Consider the following 27,308-nt stretch of genomic DNA (forward strand, 5'->3'; position numbering starts at 1 on the left):
CACCATTAAAGGTCAGTATAGCAGCGCAATTGACACGCGACATGAAATAGTCTTTTTTAAATTTAAGCAAAACAATTTTGTGTCACAAAAGAATTTATTTTTAAGCGCTTGTATTGCCGACTGTTATTTGTGTCCCCAAAGTACACACAATAACAATGACCACTACCTACATTTTATGTGCATTCTTCTTATAAGTGAAACACCTTTTTGAAAAAGATAACAAGACAGAAAATCCTTTGAAAATTGGGGTATAATTACGAGTATAATAGGTAAGGTCCCTATTTTTCCGAGTCTATTGGACCATGCGAGCTAATCAGCCATTCTTCACATATTTTGTATAAAAATAGAACAAGTACAGTCAAAGAATTTAATTTTCACTTCTCATGCTCAAAAAGTGCACCTTTATGTCGTGCGTAGACGACATAAAATCGCATTTTATGCTCTAGAGCATAAAAGTAAAATTTTCTTCTAAGACTAAGGTAATCGGTCTCAACAGCCAAACAGTTAAAACATATTGCACAATTTTACTGAGCAATAAAATTGTGTAGATGACAAAACTTGTTATATTATTTTATTTTTGCTACAATTTATTAGAAATCCGTATTTTCTGTCATTAAATTTAGTAAATCACATAAAATAGGAGTCGATTATCGTTCAAAAATGCTCCAAAATGTTTGACTTGGCAGAAAACCAAGCGTCTGAAACTCTGATCACATAATAAAAATTTAAAAAAAAATTAAAAAGTTAGTTGGCGGGAATTGGTTATGTATTCTTTCGCTTTACGACAATTTCGTGGTGTAAATTGCCGTGAAAAATATAATTATTTCCCTCGCAATCGAAGTGAATAGCAGAGTGTACAACAAGGGCATAAATGTCCATTTTTACCCTCGTCTACTATTTTGGTCTTCGCTTCGCTGAGACCAAAAAATTGCCTCGGGTAAAAATGCCCTTGTTGTACAATCTACTATTCAGCACCATTTCGTAGGTACCTTGTCACAGTGGCAATTAATATGAACTAGGGACTAAAGCTAGGGACCTCATACTATTGTCACTGTGGCCAGGTACGAAATATAAGGTACCTACCTACTGAAATTAAATTCCTTAACCGTACCTACTTGTTCTATTTTTAAACAAAATATGTGAATGCGAAAAAAACGCTCAACTTGCTTGCTTGGTATCCCCATATTTATGGGAAGTGAAATGGAAAGGACTCCATAAAGCAGCAGCATAAACGCGGGTCGATTTTACTGTAAATTGAAAGAGTGGCCGACTCCGGCTCGTAAAGTGCCCATATTCAATAAGCACAGATTCGGAATAAATAAAGCGATCAGCATTAAACCCTTCGTTGCCCTAAGGCTGAAACACATCGCAAGTGTAAGGGTTAACATTCCATTTCTGACCGCACTGCACTACTAGTACGAACGCGTCGGTGTTATTGTTAATTTCCATAGTAAAATGAATGGTAGTGCTGCTGTCGTTGGAAATGGAATGTCACCTTAACGCAGCGGTCAGTCTCGCTTAGTCGGTACCTAAGTACATCGCTTGCGGTACGAACACGAAAATCGAAATTTCGTTGTCTGCCACTCTATCGCTCTTGCATATTCGAGCAATAGGTTTTACTGCAAATTGAAAGAGTGGATTTCGGCTTGTAAAGGGCCGATATTCAATAAGCACAGATTCGAAATAAATAAAGCTATCGGCATTAAACTCTTCATTGACATAAGGCTGAATCACATCTAGTGATGTGCCGAGAGTAAAATACCATTACCGGTATTTTACCATTTGGGAATATTACCAGTAAATTACCATTCTTCCCGGTAATATTCCCAAAAGCGGGTAATATACTCGTACTTGAACGCTTACGTTATAACTGAATTAATTTAATTTAAAACATGTAGAAATGGCTTAATATATTTAATACCTAAAAAAATAAAATAAATAAAATAAATAAAATAAATAAAATAAATAAAATAAATAAAATAAATAAAATAAATAAAATAAATAAAATAAATAAAATAAATAAAATAAATAAAATAAATAAAATAAATAAAATAAATAAAATAAATAAAATAAATAAAATAAATAAAATAAATAAAATAAATAAAATAAATAAAATAAATAAAATAAATAAAATAAATAAAATAAATAAAATAAATAAAATAAATAAAATAAATAAAATAAATAAAATAAATAAAATAAATAAAATAAATAAAATAAATAAAATAAATAAAATAAATAAAATAAATAAAATAAATAAAATAAATAAAATAAATAAAATAAATAAAATAAATAAAATAAATAAAATAAATAAAATAAATAAAATAAATAAAATAAATAAAATAAATAAAATAAATAAAATAAATAAAATAAATAAAATAAATAAAATAAATAAAATAAATAAAATAAATAAAATAAATAAAATAAATAAAATAAATAAAATAAATAAAATAAATAAAATAAATAAAATAAATAAAATAAATAAAATAAATAAAATAAATAAAATAAATAAAATAAATAAAATAAATAAAATAAATAAAATAAATAAAATAAATAAAATAAATAAAATAAATAAAATAAATAAAATAAATAAAATAAATAAAATAAATAAAATAAATAAAATAAATAAAATAAATAAAATAAATAAAATAAATAAAATAAATAAAATAAATAAAATAAATAAAATAAATAAAATAAATAAAATAAATAAAATAAATAAAATAAATAAAATAAATAAAATAAATAAAATAAATAAAATAAATAAAATAAATAAAATAAATAAAATAAATAAAATAAATAAAATAAATAAAATAAATAAAATAAATAAAATAAATAAAATAAATAAAATAAATAAAATAAATAAAATAAATAAAATAAATAAAATAAATAAAATAAATAAAATAAATAAAATAAATAAAATAAATAAAATAAATAAAATAAATAAAATAAATAAAATAAATAAAATAAATAAAATAAATAAAATAAATAAAATAAATAAAATAAATAAAATAAATAAAATAAATAAAATAAATAAAATAAATAAAATAAATAAAATAAATAAAATCCATAAAATCAATAAAATAAATAAAATCAATAAAATCAATAAAATAAATAAAATAAATAAAATAAATAAAATCAATAAAATCAATAAAATAAAAAAAACAAATATGTACACGCTCAAAATAAGAATATAATTATATCAATTAAGCTATAAAAAATTACCACTTAACGTATAAAAACAATGGCATTGTACTACACCTTACCTACTCATAAAAATGTGATGATTATTATTAAATCAATGTGATTTTTACATTTTCGTTTTAGTTTTACTAAAATTCTAGTATTATTCATTGAGTGGTTTTGACTGAAACTGGTTTTGACTATGCCTACTTGCCCAGACAAGGGGAATACTTCCTAGTAATATTGGTAAAATACCGAGTAACATTGGGAAAATTACCAGTAGTTTTGGGAATTTACTAGAAAAGTAAACCTATGTTGATTTTTTGCACTTCGTATGATGCATTTGTTGACAAGTAATGATTTAATGTAAAACAACTTATGTTGACATTTACTTAATTTGAATATTACCGTAAATTACTGATTCTGGGTAATCTTACCGGTAACATTACTGGGTATTTTACCACCTTGGGTATTTTACCGGTAACGGCACATCACTAATCACATCGCAAGCGTAACGCAGCGCAGCCGCAGCGGTCAGTCTCGCTACGCCGGCGATGACGTCACATGCGCACGCGGCGCTCCGTTCATTCACCCGCATTGTATTCACTCGTGCGCTTGTGTGGGAGCAAGACGGACTTTCTAAGACACTGCGCAACATAGCATAACATTCTTATTAGTTATTTTATCGAAGGTTTACTGCTTTCAGTGTATTTACACTAAACATTTTAAATCGCATAAAATCCTATTAGATTCTGAAGACGGACGTGCAATGCCCTTTTTAGAGGTCTTAACATGGTGTTAAAATAAAAACACTAGATAGAGTTACCTAAATCATTTTCGGTGGTGAACTACCTACTTAACTACCGAATAGAATCTCATCTAGGATATTATTTATTTAAATTATTTATTTCATACGGACATACGGACTACGAGAGTACTAAAGGTAGAGTAGCATCTAATCGTAGAGCAAAACAGTAATTCTCGAACTTGACCCTCTTGCATTCGAAACACATAACGCACCTGTAGCACTTACTGTACCCAAATTTTCTAACCCTTATCGTACCCAAACTTTAATCAAGCTCTAATTACTCAAGTCGCGTATTTCTCGATAGAGGTCGCGGTGCGATGACGTCACCGACTCTCGCGCATCACAACAGACAGTTACCGGCGCGCCGCGTCGCTACCTGCGCGTTCTTAATTCAAACTTTAGTAAATTGTCACTGTTATTCAAGAAACTTAGCTGCTATTTATATTGTAGTGAATATTAGCTGTGACAATGCAGTGTTAAAGACAGAGTGGCACTTATATATAAGTAGTGTTAAGTGTGTGCTTACGCGCTGCTTAAGAATACAGTTACCCTAGGTGTTCAGAAGTCACAGTTTCGATACTTTCGACCTAATAAAGAATAGCTGCCATTCTTAGTGCAACGTGAATGGTAGTGAGTGATAAGTGTGCAAAGTTTTAGTGTTTTTGTGTGTGAAATAAGCGACTGCGTGGATTGCAGACGTTTAGGAATGCACTGTTAGAGCAGGTAAAGAAATCGTTGCTGTGACAGTTAGTGATCTAATAAATGTTTATACACTAAAGAGCAATGTAAACGGATATTTTTTTACAGAATTTCTATGCAAATTGTACTTGTTTTATTGGTATTAAAAACTAAAATCAAAAGTATTATATTCAAAATGACGGTCCAAAAAAAATTTTATACAAATCAACAATGTGCCGCAGTAAAATTCTATGTCAACATTTTTAAGGCCAACCACCAAACCAAACTACCTAGTCAACGTTAGATCATAATCATATTGTAATACTTTTCGCCGAATAACAATCGATAGCTTCAAAATACCTATCTGCCGTAAAACAAATCAAATACCTATAAGGTAACTAACTCAAAACTTATCCACTAGAAATACAATATACAGGCTGATGAATAACACAGATGCCTGTGCCAGAAGCTGATACATTCAATTAAAGCCAGTTTGAATAACCAACGCGATTAGGCGGAGTAATTAAATCGCATACTAATACAACAGACGCGCAGAACGGAACGGAACCGTTTACTATTGTACGTGTTCTGATTGAACTGGCCTGAATCATACAGAGTATTTAATTAACTAGCGCTATGTGAGCATGGTAGATATCGCGAACCCATGGTTCCGCAATTAAAAAATCCAAACAGTTCTTGCAAAACACAATCCAACAATTATTATCGAACCTGCTCACAAAATTTCACGAGAATGGGTTGAGAAATGCGGCTGTAGAGGAGAACAGTGGGCAATAGTGGGCATACGAAACAATTAATGGCCAAGCTGAAACGGAAACGCTTCGCTCGCCGTTTGTACTCGCTCGGTCAAGGCTATAGTTCGTTTTATTTTAGCATTAGAAACTTATTTCTAAGTGGAATAAGTGGTAGTGGTGGTTTCTTATTTTTAAGTGGTTGTTGGGGCTTAATAAGTCACGGCAAATATGTAACAATTCTGAATCTAATTACGATCATTCATATTTTTCTGCTTTCAAGTAATAGTTACTAATTTTTAAAAAGAGTTTTTCAATTAAAAGATATGTCAAGATCGCTTACCTTCTTTCTAAATGCTAAAAAAAAACGAACTATAGTGGGTAGTTTTTCTCCCTGAGAAGATTTTTTTTATTAGAACGATGTTAAACATCATGATAAACTACGGTATTTCCGAACCGATACCTTCTTCGACTTCCAAACCTTCAAGAAAAGAGCGTACTCCCATCTTAAATGTCGACAACGCACTTAAAATCCCTCTGGTGTTGCGGGTGTCCATAGCCGGCGGTAATCACTTACCACCAGGCAATTAAATAAATATTATAGGACATTCTCACACAGATTGACTAAGTCCCACAGTAACCTCAACAAAGCTTGTATTGTGGCTACTCAGACAACGATATACATATATTATATATAAAAACTTAAATACATTCATCACACAAATAAATGCTCTTACTGGGATTTGAACCAAGGTCCATCGGCTTCACAGGCAGGTTCACTACCCACTAGGCCAGACCGGTCGTCGAATTCATCTGCTCGTTTGTAATGTATTCAAATACTCAACTTTATAATTATGCATTTTTCAGAAAAAGGCGCCGCTGACAGCATGCAGAATGCAACAGACACCACGCCACCATCAGGTAACTCTCACAACTGTCACGTCTCATGCTTGGCCTTCCGGGCTCGTGGACCTATTTTTATTCCTTAAAGCTGTTCCAGTATTTGGATACGTTAAGTTTGCCGTGAATTATATGTACACAAAAAACGTCTCGCAAATTACTGCAGACCTGTAAATTACTTAAGGCATATGTAGCCGGACTCTATCATCTAACTAAATCATCTTCCTCATTATAGTCCGACTCAAATAACTTAGAAGTTAAAGTATCCTTTAAATAACAGTACCTATCTTCTTCTTCTTCTGTATCTTTAGGTATAAAAAAAAATTAAACAAACAATTTGTACATTTTCGAGTAGTAATAACATTTATTGGTTTAACCAACCAAATACAAAACCGCCTGGATCAGTCACTGAACAACCTGACTTTAACCTACATTATTTGATCTTGTAATATTTTCATTCACCCTCAACTGGCTTAAGGAGCCATTTGAGGGTAGATTATGTTTACTTTTATTTAAATACCTAAAGATACAGAGTATAGTTCAAAGCAGCTTTACAATCTCTACAGTATCCAGATAGCTCACTCCATCCCACTCCGTCATCGCCGGCCACTATCTTAATAAAAATCTCTCATTTCCCGCATCGCATTCCGATAATGTAAACACCGACGCCTTGCACAAAACATCCGCGCGGTTAGTGACGTTACGTCACTAAATATTCCTCAGATGGTAATATTTCCTAAATAGGAATATTTATGCGCGGAAATATGCTTAGGAATATTTGAAATTCACGAAATTTTGGAAGATATGGCAATTATCTTTGACACATATTCTACAAACGCTTTAGTTTCCTTTCAAATAGTTGACTTCTAGTTAAAATTTCAAACTAAAATAAAAAATTACTCCATGATCTCTGGTCAAATCCTAGTTCTTGCTTCCTTCCTGTATAGATATACAGTTATTAAAGGAAACTTTCATGAAATAGGCTCCTGGTAGTAAATGTACATTACGATACAAGTGCGAAAATAGGAAATTCGCAACGAGTGGCGATAAATTGAAACACGACCGATGGGAGTGTTTTAAATCGACACGAGTTGCGAATTATTTTTTCGCACGTGTATTGTACAACGTTTTACAGTAGTTGACAGTAGGTACATATGTGACGTTCCACGGCAAAAGCTGGTGGCTGGCGCTTACGTCGCATAGCGCCGCAATAATATTGGAGCGGCGTTAATAATAGCGTAAGCGCCAACCGCCATAAGGTACTTTTACCCGTGGGACGTCATATATGGTCCTTTAAATTTTTGACATAGGCACGTACTGTCCATAATCCCGCCCTAAGGCGGTAAAGGAGCACCATTTGTACTGTAAAAAAACATTATTGACAATATATATGTATTTTTAATTGGTCCATACTAAATATTCGTTTAAAACACGTAACTTTGTATTTCATTGCTGCTCGTCCCTTTACGCGATATTTGCGATTTTACCGCGATGATTTACCACAGGAAACCGGAACAGGCCGCGCCGAATCCAAAATTAGTTTCACTGATTGCTGTCTCCTGCAAATCTGGAATTACTTTCCGATGGTAAAATATTCGGTTTTGGGATATAAAGTGAGACTATGCCTGTTTACAGCAATCTGCTTGGAATAAACAAATTTTATTAGAAAAGGATTGTTCCATGCGCTTCTGAGAAATTCGTATGTGCATGTCTATGCGACTTCTGAAGTTATACAACATAGAGTCTGTGCGGAAAGAGAAGAGTCGTGGAATGTATGGGAAGTGGGAACCAATAAAAACTACGACTCTTCTCTTTCCGCACAGACTCTATTTAACATATTTAGATGAATTGTGGGAAGTTTTTTTTTCACCACAACAGCTTGTAAAGGCGGGCTTTATAATTCAAGAACTGATGAGAAAGTCGCATTTTATCCACAAGAGAGGCAAAGCATAGGCAGTATTTATACCAAACCATGTTCTTTTGCGTCATAATTTTCTACCTTATTTACGTATGTACGTATAAGCTACGTACTAACGTAGCATAACAGTAAATTTACCACTCGGGACGTTAAGCCTGCTACTTGTAAGGCTGACGGTAACCGCCCACTTTAACTGCTAGGGTTTCTTGAGCTCGCAAACATGCGCTAGGCCGATCAACATCAAATCGTTAATGTTGACAAGGTAATAACTGTAATATGGTGGTATTCCACCTATCCAATTTCTTTGTCCAATGTGTATTGCGTCTCACATTTTGCTTTAATGAGAGAGTGAGACTTTTTACTTTTATTCTTTGCCTCTAATATATGTTCTAAACATTACAGGCGTGGTGGAACTGCGCGAAGATATCCCACTAAAAGCGGGTGCCAGCAGCGGTGAAAGCTGTGGCACTCCACGCCTCATCGCTGGATGCTTCGCTGCCCTGTCCGCGGCTGTGACGATAGCCCTGCTTACGCAGATATACTATGGCGACTATCAGGTACAGTCCAATGTTATCTATTCGTCTGTCTCCCTTGCTCCAATATATGTATATAGTATACAAATATCCCACTAAAAGCGGGTGCCAGCAGCGGTGGGAGCTGCGGCACTCCACGCCTTATCGCTGGATGCTTCGCGGCTCAATCCGCGGCTGTGACGATAGCTCTGCTCACGCAGATATACTATGGCGACTATCAGGTACAGTCCAATGTTGTCTATTCGTCTGTCTCCCTTGCTCCAATATATGTATAAAGTATACAAATATCCCACTAAAAGCGGGTGCCAGCAGCGATGGGAGCTGCGGCACTCCACGCCTCATCGCTGGATGCTTCGCGGCTCTGTCCGCGGCTGTGACGATAGCTCTGCTCACGCAGCTATACTATGGCGACTACCAGGTACTGTATTCGCATTACCTCTGTCTTACATACAGGAGTAGTACCTGTCTTCCTTACTGTCTTGGTGTATATTATGAATATCCCACTAAAATTGGGTGCCAGTAGCGGGTGCCTCCACGCCTCATCGCTGGATGCTCCGCGGCTCTGTCCGCGGCTGTGACGTATTATGTGAAATTTCTAGTGTGGTGTGACTGAGCTGTGTTAGATCATGGATCACAATAATATATATTCATTGCTTATTTTGTGTTGTATACAGTTGGTGCCCCACGGCTCCGTGTCAAGCGCAGCAGAAGCTTGCTCTTCAGCCGGCACGGGGGCTCTCAAAGCCGGTGGACGAGCGATGGACGCCGCTGCCGCCGCTGCATTATGCCTAGCGTTGCTCGCGCCGCACCGCACTAGCATTGACGCGTAAGTCAACACACAGTGTGATGTATACAGGTGGTGCCCCACGGCTCCGGGTCAAGCGCATCGGAGGCTTGCTCTTCAGCCGGCACGGGTGCTCTCAAAACCGGCGGACGAGCGATGGACGCCGCCGCTGCGTTATGCCTAGCTTTGCTCGCGCCGCACCGCACTAGCACACATAATTATGTCTTTTGCTATACATAACGCCAAGCACTATATGGAGGCGTGCTCTTCAGCCGGCAATGGGGGCCTAGCCAAGATGTCTCCAATCGAAACTTATCTTATATGATTTGTTCAAAAATGCTTCCCTCCCTCCCGAGAGAGTGCTGGAAGCGAATGTAAAAAAAGACTCGCATCGCTTAAATACCCAAACTTTACCTACCATACATACCATATTATATTCAGGTTGTTTCCAATATTCCACCATTCGTGTTGTTTTCTGATATTTTTTGTATAAGCAACTCATTCCGGTAACTTACGCATTTATGTTTATGATATCATAGGAATAGTCCCTACGAATAAGAATACGTACCGTCAACTAGAAAACTAGCACCTGGATTTACCTAAAGCGCTGCTCGTTAATATTTATAACAGCGCCATCTAGTAGTAACTAGTGGCACCACTAAAACAACGATACACCCTATTACACTCATTCGTGTCGTTAGCAGCCGCTAGGCTTGGCACGGCGCTACTTGCGCGAAATCAATGTTTTATTTTTTGGAGTAGAGAACGGAGCGGAGTAGTTATATTAGGGTGGTATTCCACTCTAATTAAACTTTTTTTGCGTTACTCTTTTGTCCATAAGTGTAACAAACAAAAAAGTCACCAAAATAAAAATAAGCCCATACAATAATAGTAATATTTGGTAATATCAAAGACATATGTAACTCCGTATAAGATGAATAAAGTCTAAGGAAAAAACGTGCCTCGGACGTCAAGAAAAAGTAATTCTCGGACAGATGGCGCATACACCTTTGGCCTATCCTCGGCTAGATGGCGTGACGACACCGTTTCATATTTAACAATTTTAACACATAGGTATCAGTGAATGAACATGGGTCAAAATGATATAAAAATAATAAAATCATTTATCCATAAATATTAATTTTTTGATAGTTTTATACATTTTCATTTTGAGTTTTGGTCATGTGTCGATAGATGGCAGTAAATTTACTGTGACTACAAAATTTACTATGACAGGACCCCTCTATACTATCTATTCTCTTTGGTAATATTATTAAATATTTTACCATCAGTTTAAATGCGTCTAGGTATATTAAAATAAATTTATTTGGTAGAGTACTCTGAGTAGCTACTGCTTTATCAGGTGGTGTATCAGGTTTCTTTCCTACACTTATACGTTTATTCAACTCTACGTGACTCAAACGCAAATTCTCTTATTCAAAATGAATAATTTATAAAAAAATATTTATGCTGTTTCTAGTACTATTGAACTTGATCCCAGAACTCTATTTATTTGGATTCGCCTCGGTTAGATTCGCTAAAATTATCGGCTCTAATATTGAGGAAAAATATTTCATTTTGATGCTTGCAAAATAAAGGATAACTCACGTTAGACCGGGCCGTGTCCGGGCCGGAACTTCCGGTGCTTACTTTTCTATGACATGACAGGCGATCACGTGATGCTTTCCATAGAAAACGGCCCGGTCTAACGTGAGTCATCCTTAATATATCTGGGGTAGCCCCAGCCAAAATATCGTACAAACTAAACGTCCATGTAAGTACCTACTGAGTATTTTTACGTATAATGTCACAATTTGTCAGTCAATAACTAATCACAATTAACATTAATGTTTACCAAGGTCAAAGACGAATAAAGTCTAAGGACAAAACGTGCCTCGGAATTCAAGTAAAAGTCATTCTCGAATAGATGGCGCACACACCTTTAGCCTATCCTCGGCTAGATGGCGTGACGACACCGTTTCATATTTAACAATTTTAACACATAGATATCAGTGAATGAACATTGATCAAAATGATATAAAAATAATAAAATCATTTATCCATATATATAAATTTTTTGATAACTTTATACGTTTTCATTTTGAGTTTTAGTCGTGTGTCGATAGATGGCAGTAAATTTACAGTGACTACAAAATTTACAATGACAGGACCCCTCTATACTATCTATTCTTTTTGCCAAGGTCATTGTCATCAGGATATCATTAATTAGCGAACTATTGCGTAATCAAAATTATGGTCTGTATCATTAGGTATTTAAAAAAGAGTAAACAAAATCTATCCTCAAATCTTAAGCCAGTTGAGGGTAGATGAAAAAATTACACGCTCAAGTAATGTAGATTCCATGGTATAATAATATACTCCGCCTGGTACTCCATTCCGAGATTCGCGTATGACCTAACTGACACGCGCCTACGTCATCATGCTGTTTACAGGTTCTCAAACTTTGAAATGTGGGAGAATTTTAACCAACGGTGAAAATTATTTTAACGGCATTAATTTTAAGTTATTCATGTAGAAACATAGTAAAATAAAACAAATCTAATGTATTAAATTAAACTTTATTTATCTATACAAGACAAACGTTTAAAAAACTAATTCACAGTTACACATTAATTACCAAGCTTACGACGTGAAAAGTTTGGAAAACACTGCGACTGCTGACACTGAGCGAGAAGGAAATAACAATTAACACGCGTTCGACAAGGATGACGGTCAGGGCATGAAGTTATCTAGATCCGAATTGTCAAATGTCCCCAGCGCTATCCTGTGTTGCCAGTAGTATAAACAGAATTACCCGAAAGTCTGAAATTTCTTTCGTGAATCGGAAGATATTGCTAACGAGTAATTAAAAATGACGTGTTATTGTAAAATTTAAGCTAAAATACATATAAATGAAAATTATAAAATTATAAAGAAATATTTTAACTTATTAACCATAGGTATAATGTACCCATGTAACATGTTATGTTGAAATAAAGTGGCAATGTTATTGTGACGTAATCGCGTGTCACTCTGGGAATGGAAGACCATGTTTTATTAGACCATGGTAGATTCCAGATCAGTACAGATCCAGGTGGTTTTGTATTTGGTTGGTTAATCAATAAATGTTATACCTAACTACCCGAAAATGTACAAATTATTTGTTTACTTTTAATTAAGTAAGTACCTAAAGATACAGAGTATGAGTGCAATTAGTACTTATTGTCCTTATTACTCGCCACCACGAGTGTCACTTTACCCTTTATCTATCAAAGAGATTACGATAACGATTATGATTGCACTTTATATAAATCCCATGTTAACACAAATTTCAGCCTTATGCCACGAAGAGAAAGTTCATTATTACTTGACTTGTCTAAGCTGTTTACATTGTTGCAATGTGGAGAGGACGTGATGAGTGCAAAAACAAAAATAACTTGTAAAACAAAACAACGGAAGGCGTATGGTGGATGGCGTTATTCACGTGATAAAGTAAGCGTCACTTTTTCTCACCACGGGATTGAAAGAGACGGGAACTGTTATTATCATGCTGTCAGGTAGACAAGAAAGACCATCATAGCCGCGCTGGTGATGTTAGGAACCGGACACGAATACTATAGACATTACTTACGGTTATTGTTGAAGATTTCTGGAAATTACGTCTCTGTATTTATTCGGCACATTGTTTTTGGGTTCCGTACCTAGAAAGAAAAAAACGGAAACCCTATGGGTTACTCTTTTGTTAGTCTGTCTGTCCGTCTGGTACAGCCAATTTGTTCCAAACAACTGGACCGATTGAGTAAAATTTACTACACACGGATACGTAAGTACTTACATAAATCAATTTTAAACACACGAGGGAGTCATTTTTGGGAAGTAATAAATAAAAAAGATCCTGCCGCTACTTTCCGCCATCTCTTTTCGACATCATCATCATCGACAGCATTTCCATCTTCTCCACTTAGCCTCCTAAGGCCCAGCCATGCCAATGAAAAATCCAGACCAGATTTTGCCACTGAAATTTGAACCTTTCGTGCAGGGAATAGAGTTGATTTTGGTTTTGTTTGAAAATTGAACGAAACAAAACAAATGCGACTCTGTTCCAATTGAATATGATTTAAATTTCATCGAACTGAATAAGTGCTATAGGTAGGACCTTGGGCCTTAGGAGGTTAGATGGTTGCGTTTCTCCAGAAACTTCCTACCTCGCACATCTAAACTGTGGAATGAACGTCTGCGGATTCTCTACTATTTCCGGACCGATGCGAACTTCAAACGTTTTTTTCTATTGTTCAGGTGCTGGTTCTATCTGGTTTTTGCACAAAGGCAGTTTGCATATTTATAACGTGATTTATTTACCTACATTATTTGAGATCGGTAGAGCTGGGCGAAGCAATGACGAAGTGTGGTAATGTCAAAATTCTATGAAAATATGTCCTTTATAAAGATACTCTCTTCACTTAGCTCTGTTCAAGTAGCTGCCAAATCAGTTTAGTACGACTCTAACATTCCATTTGGAAGGACCATAAGGTAGTCAATGAATATTATGCAACGCAATACGAGCGAATATTTAAACGGTGGTTAGCATAGGACCTAAAAAGTATATTCAGATAGATTTTGCTTAGAAATAGGTACAATGAAAATTATAACCATATAATAAAACACGTTTACCATTGACTTTGCATAGCCGCAGAGAAGATCAGCCCCTTAATTGTTTATAAAGTCAATATGGAAAAGACATTGTCATGTAAGGTCAACATTTTTGTTTGGGAAGACCGTCTTAGAGCAAGAACTCTCGTATGTCGCGCGTCGCTCAGACACAGTCTGAAAGGAAAAGCCTGCGGTCGCGGTAGGTGCTCTACCGACCATCTGTTAATAGAATATGTGTAGCAACGCAAGAGTTAGAAGCGTTGTAAGAGCATTGTACAGATATAGTTCATAATTATTTTCCATCGTGTTTTCACGGAAACATACGAACGTGTCTTGTTATTTCAGTCAGTCTCGTTACAAAAAGTACTGACATTGACTTAACTAGCTTAACAAATACGAGCGTTTCCGAGAAAATACGATGGAAACAATTATGCACTATATCTGTAGACGGTCTTCTCCGCATTGGTCATAATTATGAATTTATTTTTAGATAGTTGCACTGAAAAGCAACGGTTCAACCTGACAACTGAACATATTCGCCTGGCCCCTCTTATCACTACTAATGGCGGAGGGTCATGAACTTCCTATAGGCAAAAAGTTATCGCGGGTCGAGTTATTCATTTATGGATTATTTTTAAATTTATTTATCACGCCATACTTCAATTAGTACCTCACATAATAACCATTACAATATTTTATTTACTCTCATACCTACTCCACACTACACTACATACATAGGGTTTGCAATCCGGATCCGAAATGTATGAAATTATCCGGATCTGGATCCGGATCCGCGGATCTTTCCATACATTTCGGATCCGTCGTGCAAACCCTATACATACATAATTATCGTAAACCCTTTATGATACTTTCATAAGCCGCAAATTACGATCAGCCTAAAGATTTACAAAGTTTTCTTAGAACGAAGTTATAAAATCGATTTTATTCGGTATATTCAAATTTCAAAGTAGGTACTCTGAAAATCAAAACAATTTGATATGAACTCTATTCTAATATCAGTCAAAGTGTCAGTTGCATATAATTTTGACAAAATGAGCGAAGCACGTAGCAAGTTTTAATTTTTTGATTCTGGCCACTAGATGGCAAACCCTACTATGCGAAATAGAGCCAGCGTTTGGTGTAGGGGGCAGCACCTGCTTAAAAGCGTGAATTGTTTTTGCTTTTGATTCAGGTCACGGGATGGCAGACCTTCCAACACGCACGGGCTCTATAACAACTCTTATTATAGTAGAAAACCTGACAGATTGGGAAGTCGAATTGGACCTTCGAATTAAAATGTTGCTAAAACGGTCATTTAATTTATAGCAATATTACGGTTTCAATTACCTTGGAATAAACTTTGGTACCTTAAAAAATATTACACAAAACCTGAACATGGATTTTAAAATGAAGCTTGGATCTCTAACATTTGCGGCGTAATAACAGCAAGCATTCAAACTTCAAGTATCTCAACTTGATTTGATAATATTTCTCATTTTGTGACTTATATGTTTGTGCAAGCAAGATGCACTGAAAGTATCTCAAATCAAGAGCAGATATTTAAAGTTTAAGTACGTATCCAGGTGTTTTTCTCGAGGAGACAATAGATCTGCGTAATATAATGAAAGAAGCGAAACGATATTCCTATCGACAGTGCTCCATGTTAAGGCAAACCAGTGGAAATACTTACTCAAAATCCGCTACAGCTACACTATACTCAGAGCACAGAAGAAGAGAGTGAATTCACTCTCTAACAAAACGCGTTTATTACGACGGATATGACCGCAAGGTGGCGCAAGCGCGAGCAGGCGTCCGTTCCGTAGCGGTGTGCGGCAACTGCTACTGATAGACACCAAAATTGGTGCGGGCCGCATGTACTTGTAGCGACGTTACGAAATCGCGGAGTGAGCCACGCCTGCTCAGAGCTCAATATCATACTGGTCTTCTGAAGCAATGGTGTGGCAAGGGAGAAGAATTGTAGACCGAAATAATAAACACCGAGCGTCACCAGCCTTTGTGCTACTCGAGTTGTTTATTCTTTAGTAAATACAAAAAATACCTATTCATGTACGTAGAAGCCATTGTATAAGGCATGCTTAGCAAATTTTGGAAACACTGATAGTTTAAAACGCAGTGGGGTTGGCCGGTGGAAGTTTTTAGCAGATGGCGCCATCATAGCTTGCCCCGTCAATCCCTAGAATTGTGTAAAATTTTTGTTTTTAGGGTTCCGTACCCAAAGGGTAAAACGGGACCCTATTACTAAGACTTCGCTGTCCGTCCGTCCGTCCGTCCGTCCGTCCGTCCGTCCGTCCGTCCGTCCGTCTGTCACCAGGCTGTATCTCACGAACCGTGATAGCTAGACAGTTGAAATTTTCACAGATGATGTATTTCTGTTGCCGCTATAACAACAAATACTAAAAACAGAATAAAATAAAGATTTAAATGGGGCTCCCATACAACAAACGTGATTTTTGACCAAAGTTAAGCAACGTCGGGAGTGGTCAGTACTTGGATGGGTGACCGTTTTTATTTTTTCTTTTTTTTTCGTTTTTTTTTTTTTGCATTATGGTACGGAACCCTTCGGGCGCGAGTCCGACTCGCACTTGCCCGGTTTTTTATTTTAATACCCTGGATGCCAGCTCTTTAAGCCAAATCTCATAGAAAAAGGGGCAAGCTATGATGGCGCCATCTAGGCAAACCTTTGACAGTTGCCAACCCCATTAAAATGTCATTGAATAACAATATATGCCATTCTATTTTTTAGAGTTTTGGTCGATTCATTTCAGAATACAAGTAGCCTTTATGATATTAGAGAGCATACTCTCGTCAAAATATTTCAGGCATCTCGTCAACGTTTAAAATGAAGGATATTTTACACCTCATACGTACATTGCAATCCATTAAACTTGATTAAACGATATCCTCGTAAGGCCCACGGTCCTACCCGAAGTACTTATTACTATTTGAACAATTTTCAATTGGAACAGAGTTGGGTTTTTTTCTTTCGATTTCAAAACAAAAGGCTTCAACCTTTTTTTTATTATTTATTTCAAATTCAAATAGCGTTTGTTCTTGTACAGTCATCAGCAGAAGTTGTTATGCGGGCGAGGTGTTCATAATTACCTTGACACGCTCTTATTCTCTTAACAATAAAGTCGCGTCAAGATCATTTTGAACACAAGGCCCGCTTAGCAACTTCTGCTGCTGACTGTATATGTATATGCTCGGAAAACATAAACCTTTTCCGGCAATCGAGTAAAAAGTTAAAAACATGCCTTTTTTACAATTGTTTCTTTTTTATCAGACATAACAAAAACAGCAAATTATGTTTATTTTGCCGCTGGCACGTGTAAGCAATTATCGTGTTTCTATTCGTCAAATTAGCGTGTTTACTTCGTTGTCCTCGTCCGGTGTGTGTGCATACGCCCCTTGGGCCTGTTTTAGACCGATAACATTCATTCGACTGTTATTAAATTATCAGCACTTGTGGCCAAAATTAACGTGCCGATTGAGTTATAAAATCTCAATACTCAGTATCTAATAGGACCAGCAATAAAAATAGTAAAAAAATATTGGGTTATTTTATGGAAAACGTTGGCATTGGATCAACCGAAATGTGTGAAACAGACACTTTTTTGTGATTTCGACGTTGGTCCCACAGTAAAAGTTTTTCAGTGAGAGAATATGGTTCAGGGCTGAATAAACACCCTGTATGCTGAAAAACTTCAGGGTTGTATCTTCAGTAATTTAGGCTTTTACGTCTTGTCAGTCAATATCTGAAGTAAGAACTGTATAATATATAAAGTTAATTGAATGCTGCCAAAGCCTCATCGCCTCCTTAAGAGCCAACGGGAGTGGTCATTTCTCCATACAAACGTACTCCTCGTTTTCCTCCGTGGTTTTTGAAGCTAGAGCAATGATTTTTTCAACACAGATTAAAATTGTCCATATCTGTGTCGGACCGTTTTGCTTTTTTTGATATTTTTGTTTTTTAAGGCGCTAGAGCCCTTCAAAGATGGCCAAAATGGCCTAATTGACTATGCCGCAATGAGAGGCGTGGCATTCAAAACTGATATCAATTAGCCAAAAAAGCAAAACGGTCCGACACAGATAATTTCATAATTATTTAGATTTCCAAATTTGGTTACGATTGGTTAAGTTTTGGAGGAGGAAACAGAGGAGTACGAAACCTCGATTTTTGAGATTTTTACGCAGGATTTTTCGCCTTGTCCTTATCTACTTTTAGGTGCCGCTTCCGTTAGCGAGACGGGTATATATACCTAAAATATTTAAAACTCAGCTCATGTTTCGTCTTAAATTCGTACAAATTCTGCATTTAGATATAAGAAACAATACAAAAAGATGATCGATGTTACAGGCTGGTCATTTTTGCCATATAATACCTACCTAATTGTAAATGTGCCCTATAAAGGGATTAAGATCGATTTAGTTTAGTTCTAATGCACTGCAAAAACAAAGTTTACATCTATACTGGCTCATAATGCTAAATATCTAAAATTAACTATTGCACCGGACGCTCTAACTGCGTCATACGATCAGATAACAGTTTGTAAACAACGCATGCGCATGTGTACAGACGTCAAAGATTTACTATTCACTTTAAACCTTACTCCGTTGTAATAAGGCGGTATATTTATGATGTTGATACGCGCTGCGTGCGCACATGATGCATAAACAAGAAAACACTGACTGTGCCGCGTTTCTTATCGCGATCATGACCTCTATAAAATCGGGTATGAATTAAACTCGTGGCTGTTTTGAATGATAAATCACTGTAATGCATTTGACGTATTTTAGTGCACATTTAGGTACTAGTAATGTGAATTTCACGGTGCGATTATAACTGCTTTCAGCGTACAACCGTAAACCATGCGTAGTGGTGATGTAATAATGATGATGATTTAGAATAGAATTATTATTACTAAGCTTTATTTCCCGTGTTTTCTTTTCTTTTCTTTTCTTTTCAGTTGTTTTATTTAAGTAATTACATGGGTTTTGGGTAAAAGCCTCCTCCATCTTTAGAATAGAATAGAGAGCGTTCGAGGCCAAATAAAAGAAGAAGGTAATACCGACAATACGTAAGGTGATACTGGTGCTCGACGTGATCTCAGTACCTACATGTCATATGAAACTTAAGTCATTGTCAATAGAGGTGACAGCAGGGTGTCATCTATTAGGCATTAGCATATCGAGCACTAGTACGACCATCTTAACATAACATATATTATATTATAAGCCACGAAATAGTCCCGACTCAGCGTGATGCTAGCCTGGCTGCATGGGCTAGCGCTGGTCTTCCGTCGGGGCCATGATCTTGTGCAGCACGAAGTGTAACACAATACTTATATGTATAAAATATATAATAAAAGACGTATATTTAAATATGTTTGCAGATGTAGGTATATAGTTTTCTTTTGTCACTATGTTATTTCGTTTTTTTTATCGAATTTGAGATATAAATTGCAGATGATCTGTGAGAGAATCAAAAAAGTCTCCTAAAATTTTAACTGAATTCTGGTCAAACAAATGTAGTATAGGTACTTAATTGCCTAATCTTAAAAATTATCAATACAAGAAGAACTTTTTTATATCATAGACCCCAGGCAAATATAATAAATAAAAAGACAGTGACAATTACAAGAAGTGTAATCAGGGCTGCTATTCACAAATCAACGTCTACAAGCCAGGGTTGACTAGTATAGTCGAGTAACCGTCAATTTGACGTAACTACACACGAGCCTTAATGAGCATACTGTGAAACAAGGTTGAGACGTATAAAATAATCTCCATAACATTTACGTAGGTACCTTAGTTAGTTAGTGCTTCTGGGCATTTTCCGCAAATCGACAACCATTGTGCCTATTTTGCGTGAAACGAGGTAGCGCTACTCTAACCACCCCAGCTCCTCCATGAAGCCTAGCAATGTTTTCAGGTTGCTGACTGCCTCTCTCAGAGTCCCTAGGTACGAGGTATTTGCTCATGTATGCTTCTACCTGTTTGCAGTCTAGGAGTATGTGTTTTGTTGTTTCCTCTTCTTCCATGCATTCTCTGCACATGGGGCTGTCAGTATTACCCATATTGTGTAGGTGTTTGTTTAGTGTGTTATGTTATGTAGGTACTTTATACTTAATTATATTTCTTACTTTTACCGCTGTGGCGCGAGGACCCGAAGTAGATCTTGGCCTCCGACACCAAAGATCATGCCACTCCGTCATGCTTCTCTGTCCAACCGACGGCGCCGAGTTCGCTGGTCTTTTAATACTTCGCTTAGGTCTTTTAATACTTCGCCTCTCTTATAACCGTTAGAGTGTATTCACATTGTCCGATCCGATATCGGATGTAGGATCCGACATCCGCGTAGTTAGGCCGCGGGGGCGCGCCCGGGCGCCGTCTATAACGGTCACGCACACTACAACAAGCATTATACCTATACAATACGCACATAAATAAATATTATCCGTCCGACAGCTGACTGGGGGCTCCGACGTGGCTGAATTTATCAGAAGCGCCTTTCCGATATCGGATGTCGGAAGGCGCCTATGCGAAAAACAGCTGCAGGAGAGTGCCCTTGGCATTAATTCCGCCATTTTTGCGTTATTTATCGTTTCTTAGTAATAATGATTTATTAAATGCATATCTTACATTGTACTTCCTTCCGACATCCGATATCGGATCGTACAATATGAACACGCTCTTAGAAATTGTTTACGAACAGCGGACAGGCAATTAGTCCACCGCAATAATGATGAAAGCTATCTTACACCTACCGCCGCGCCGACAAGATTTATCTGCGGCCTCGAGTCGGATCCGTGTATTGCAATTGTAATTACTGTGATTGTTGACGGACTGGCGGTGTCATATGTAACCGTCTTAAACGGTCGTTAGTGAGTTTTTATTACTTAAAACTACTTAACCTAGAGCAAAGAGAATATAGATAGTATAGAGAGCTATTGCCAAAGTAAATTTTGTAGTCACGGTACATTTACTGCCATCTATCGACACACGATTAAAACTTAAAATAAAATTGAAAATGTACAAATTAATCAAAATATGTTTACGGATAAATGATTTTTAATTTTTATTGTTCCATATAGCTGCTTTGTTACTGCACACCGTTGTATGGGGACCTTGCACTTTGAGACTATGCGCTGAAACTTGGCACAGTTGATTCTTAGCTGGTCTTGAGCAGATACAGACCGGGAGCCGTCGAGAGCCACCTCTCATTTAGTGGGGGGGGAGGGGGAAAGTTCGACGCTGCCGCGCTTCACTTGGAGCAACATTTCTCTAAAACTATACCTATTAGGGAATGTAATATATCATTTTCGGATAAATTAAGGATGAGGAATCTAGTTTTGGAACAAAAACAATGCACTTTCTAACAAAAAAAATAACCGCCGAAAAAAACTAAAAGGAAATAAAAAAACCGGCACTAACACGAAACGAGTCGACCAACAAAAACAATAGCACACTGAAAAGAAAAAAATAATTATTTTGTCTTCAATAACGCAAGTGAATACCTATGAACTATGTATATACATACTTCTGAAATCAATCACACAAATCTGCGTATTTATATATTTACAATCTGTTATTTTTGGAGTCGGTGCAGGTGCTTCACTAAGGTGCTCAAGTTTGTTTGAGGCTGGCACCGACTCCAAAAATAACAGATTGTAAATATATAAATACGCAGATTTGTGTGATTGATTTCAGAAGTATGTATATACATAGTTCATAGGTATTCACTTGCGTTATTGAAGACAAAATAATTATTTTTTTCTTTTCAGTGTGCTATTGTTTTTGTTGGTCGACTCGTTTCGTGTTAGTGCCGGTTTTTTTATTTCCTTTTAGTTTTTTTCGGCGGTTATTTTTTTTGTTAAAAAGTTTTTATTTTATAATTTTCTGTGGCTATAATTTATACAAATTATTACATGCTTAATTTTTGATTACTTTTAAAATAGCTACCTACCTTGCTTTAGCTATTAACTGTTATATTAATAATCCTACTTTAACTATTATTTTGTTATGTAATATAAATAAATTACCCCTATTTTCCCACCCTTAGGGTAGGATTTTTTTCCAATTTTTTATTATTATTACGACTACTCTGTAAAAGGTTATGCGTGGTCATACGTTACAATCGGTGAGTGAAAAAATCAATCATCCCCTATTTTCCTACCCTTAAGGTTCGATTTTTTTTTCCAAATTTATATGGGACCAACTTCGGGGTATACCCTTTCCAATAAAAAAATAATTATCAAAATCGAACATCTCTGTAAAAAGTTATGCGTGGTCATACATAAAAAAAAAAAAAAAAATATACGCGTCGACTTGAGAACCTCCTCCGGTTTTTCATTTTCGTCGGTTGATAAAAGGTTATGCGTGGTCATACGTTACAATCGGTGAGTGAAAAAATCAATCATCCCCTATTTTCCTACCCTTCAGGTTGGATTTTTTTTTCCAAATTTATATGGGACCAACTTCGGGGTATACCCTTTCCAATAAAAAAATAATTATCAAAATCGAACATCTCTGTAAAAAGTTATGCGTGGTCATACATAAAAAAAAAAAAAAAATATACGCGTCGACTTGAGAACCTCCTCCGGTTTTTCATTTTCGTCGGTTGAAAAAGCATAAAGTAGAAAAGACTAAAAAACGTATTTTTGATTTTTTCATAATTACCATTTTTTTTTAAAGTGTAGCAGGAATCTGAAAACAAAAAATACAGTCGTAAAGCTACACTTATAACGTTTAAGAAAATATATAGTTTAATATACAAAACTGTTGATAAATGGGAGATAAAAAATAATATTAAGCGTGGGTCAGAGTGATCTCAATACAAAATATTATGAATGTGGGAAAGTTACTTATAATTTGTTCTACAATCGTTTATTTTTCTTGTTTTTCGTAAATAACTCGTAAACGGTAGCCCACTGCAAAAAAATATCTTTTACGTAAATAATCTGTTTCAGATTTCTTATAAAATAAGTACTACTGTTTTTCGCTACCATCAATATTTAAAAAAATATTGAAGGGAGAAAATAAATACTTAGGTCCCCTTTTTTAGTCATTCGTAAATAACTCGTAAACGAAGGCCAATAGCAAAAAAATTTTTAGTACATGAATAATTTACATAAAATTTCCTACAAAAAAGGTCATTCGAACTTTTTCGCTAGGATCAATATTAAAAACGATATTAAAGAGTGAAAATAAATTCTAAGGTCCCCTTTTTAAATATTGATCCTAGCGAAAAAGTTTGAATAACCTTTTTTGTAGGACATTTTATGCTAATTATTCTTTGTTAAAATATTTTTTGCTATTGGCCATCCTTTACGAGTTATTTACGAATGACTAAAAAAGAGGACCTTAGTATTTATTTTCTCCCTTCAATATTTTTTTTAATATTGATCTTAGTGGAAAAAAGTAGCACTTATTTTATAAGAAATCTGAAACAGATTATTTACGTAACAGATATTTTTTTGCTGTGGGCTACCGTTTACGAGTTATTTACGAAAAACTAAAAAAATAAACGATTGTAGAACAAATTATAAGTAAGTTTCCTACATTAATAATATTTTGTATTGAGATCACTCTGGCCCACGCTTAATATTATTTTTTATCTCTTATGTAACAACAGTTTTGTATAATAAACTATATATTTTCTTAAACGTAATAAGTGTAGCTTCACAACTATATTTTTTGTTTTCAGATTCCTACTACACTTAAAAAAAAAATTGGTAATTATGAAAAAATCCAAGATACGTTTTTTGTCTTTTCTACATTATGTTTTTTTGTGTTAGGAAGTGCGTTGTTTTGGTTCCAAAAAAAAATTTCTCATCCTTAATTTAACCGAAAATGATATATCACATGCCCTAATAGGTACAGTTTTAGAGAAATGTTGCTCCAAGTGAAGCGCGGCGGCGTCGAACTTCCCCCTCCCCCCCACTAAATTAGACGTGGCTCTCGAGGTATCCCGGTCTGTATCTGCTCATGACCAGCTAAGAATCAACTGTGCCAAGTTTCAGCGCATAGTCACAAAGTGCAAGGTGTCGTGCACTAACAAACTAGCTAATACTGACCCATGTTCTTTCACTAATATGTGTTAAAATTGTTAAATATCAAACGATGTCGTCAACGCCATCTAGCCGAGAATAGGCCAAAGGTATGGCGCCATCTATTCGAGAATGACTTTTTCTTGATTTCCGAGGCACGTTTCTTAGACTTTATTTACCTTATACGGAGTTATATATATCTCTGCCTAGAGTTAGACCAAGACTAGTCTGCAACGATTTTGATAGCACAGGCAGTGCAAGTGTTATATTAAACGTCAAACTTCTATGAAATTATGACGTATAAATAACACTTGCGCTGCGTATGGGAATAGCATAGTCATATCATCATAGATATATGGTCTAGGCAGGTATCAACAGTCACCGCAAACCAAACTGTCAACATAAATATAGATACTTTTTCTACCAAAAAAGAGGGATTGCAAAAATCAAACCAAAAAAGCAAAGCTCGTTCTCACTTCTTAGATACATGGCACACCAAGAGTAAGCTGGCATCTCGCTCGTTTCTTCCTAAAACGTGCAGAATGTGAAATGAGTTACCTACTTTGTGCTACTAGGTTCTCTCAAGTTCTCAAGGGTCGACATCGTATAAGTGGCTCCTACGATGTTGCCAGTCGATGTTGATATCCAGTCGTCATCAGATATATCGGAGTGGTCGAGGTGCTCAAAATATTGTGTTCACTGTTCACTGCGATACAGGCGACTGTAACCTCTTCCCATCAAGGGACTCGTCTGCCGTTTGCTGACTCATCATCATCTTCGCGTTATCCTGGCATTTTGCCACAGCTCATGGGAACATGGGGTCTGCTTGGCAACTAGGTAATCTCGATAATTGGCGCCGTTATTGCTCGTTTGCTGACTAATATCACAAAAAGAATATCAACTACAACATACCTATAAACCAACCTTGCGATCATCACACATATTTCAATTATTTTTATACGTTTCATCATTGATATTATCATTGCCAATCATGCCTAAATACCTACCAGACACACAATCACCATATGGAAAACAATATAATTTTGGAACACAAAACAGGTCCGGATAATGTCACCTTACCATGACCATGCCAGACGAATGTGATTTAATGCAGTTCCCAAAATAATTAGGTATCTACACCTATTCAATTACCTAAAATTGATTTATCAAGTTAAGGTCAAAAATCCGGGCAGCGACATCGATTTTATAACATTTGCAGCAGCCAAAGACATATGTACTTAACTCCGTATAAGATAAGTATATCATGATCTAAGGAAAGGTCATGGTCATGGTCAAAGGAAAAAACGTGCCTCGGAAATCAAAAAAAGTTATTCTTGAATAGATACACCTTTGGCCTATACTGGGGTAGATGGCGTTGGCGACACCGTTTGATATTTAACAATTTTAACACATATCAGAAAGAACATGAGTCAAAGTCATCTGGCGTTCTAAAAAATATAAAATCATTTATCCATATAAATATACGTTTTTTGATGTTTTTATACATTTTCATTTTTAGTTTCATGGCAGTAAATTTATTGCATCTAGAAAATTTACTATGACATTAACTCTCTATACAATACACTCTATTCTCTTTGCAGCAGCAATGCAGTCGGCAGTAATATCGCGCAGTATTACGGCAGATACAGTCTGAAACCGGACGGTACCTTAACTATACACTCCACGTATCTATCTAGTTACCTACATATTGTATTAACACATCACGTATGTACCGAGTGTTTAAAGAGAGGATAATTGTCATTAATTAATTTATTGTTATTGTCCCGTTCACGAATGTTCGTTGCTGACGCACGCCATAAAATCGCCGTTATGGATAATTTGTGGGCACCTATTTAAATACCGCGCGGGCGTCTACGGCGTGGACAGATGTAGTGCATAATTGTTTTCCATAGTATTTTCACATAAACGTTCGTATTTGTCATGTTTAAATAAAAGTAAATAAAATCTACCCTCAAATGGCTCCGTAAGTCAGTTGAGAGTATGAAAACATTACATGATCAAATAATGTAGGTTAAAGTCAGGTCGTTCAGTGACTGATCCAGGCGGTTTTGTATTTGGTTTGTTAACCAATAAATGTTATAACTACCCGAAAATGTACAAATTGTTTGTTTACTTTTTTTTAAATACCTAAAAATACAGACTATACTTCAGTCAACCTCATTACTTTTTATTGCGAGACTGACTGAAATAGCAAGACACGTCGTACGTTTCTGTGAAAATACGATGGAAAATAATTATGCACTACATACGAGCATGTACCTACTGGGGGCCAATTCGACGATTTTGTTTTGACACGTCCTTGAATCTGCGAGCGCCGTTGTACCAATCACCGTGAACCGCTAATGCTAATTTGGTCCTCACGAAATTCAGTCAGGACGCGAATTCTAATTAAACAATTTATTATGGTATTGAACTAGTTTTGATACCTTGACAATCGTCTTGGTGCACATTTCACGCACGATTTTCACTTCATTTTGCATACACCAATCAGCGTGAGCGATCTACAAGTTAGTATCAAAACCAGGTCAAAATAATAAGAAATTGTTAAGTCTGAATCAGGCTACCGATTTTAGTTTATTTTGACACGACATTGAGTGCGCCGTTGCACCAAACAAGCCGCTAATGATAACTGGTTATCTATGTAGACCATTTCTTCCGCAGAGATAACCAGTTGTACTCATACAACTGGTTTTCTCTGCGGAAGAAATGGTTTACATACATAACCAGTTATCAAACTTGGTTAACTGGGTGGAACAATGGTAATTGGTCCTTAGTTTAGTTTAGTTTAGTTTATTTATTTCATAATGATAAATTACAGTATAAATAATTCTTACGCTAATCTATATGAATTTACATTATGATCGTCAATAATTATAATATTATACAATGCCAACAAGAATATAATGGGTTATTCAATAAAAAGTTCCTCAGTTGACGTTCAAATGCTTCGTCAGATATTTCAGTTCTTAATTCGGCGGGTAGACGTTCGTTCCTTACGAAATGCGATCACGTGTCGTCGT

General features: G+C 35.8%; 1 protein-coding gene across 1 annotated transcript in view; it reads left to right on the forward strand.

Moving 5' to 3' along the window:
• Window positions 1–4,326: 4,326 nt before the first annotated feature.
• Window positions 4,327–27,308, forward strand: part of LOC134790328 (uncharacterized) — a 42,330-nt gene continuing 19,348 nt past the window's right edge. The window contains exons 1-4 of the mRNA XM_063761097.1: window positions 4,327–4,708; window positions 6,280–6,333; window positions 8,633–8,787; window positions 9,438–9,589. Coding sequence (XP_063617167.1) covers window positions 6,300–6,333; window positions 8,633–8,787; window positions 9,438–9,589 — 341 coding nt within the window. The 5' untranslated portion in view covers window positions 4,327–4,708; window positions 6,280–6,299. The remainder of the gene's footprint in view (window positions 4,709–6,279; window positions 6,334–8,632; window positions 8,788–9,437; window positions 9,590–27,308) is intronic.

Source organism: Cydia splendana, chromosome 5 (assembly GCF_910591565.1).
Source record: "Cydia splendana chromosome 5, ilCydSple1.2, whole genome shotgun sequence".
In the NCBI taxonomy this organism is placed as follows: domain Eukaryota; kingdom Metazoa; phylum Arthropoda; class Insecta; order Lepidoptera; family Tortricidae; genus Cydia; species Cydia splendana.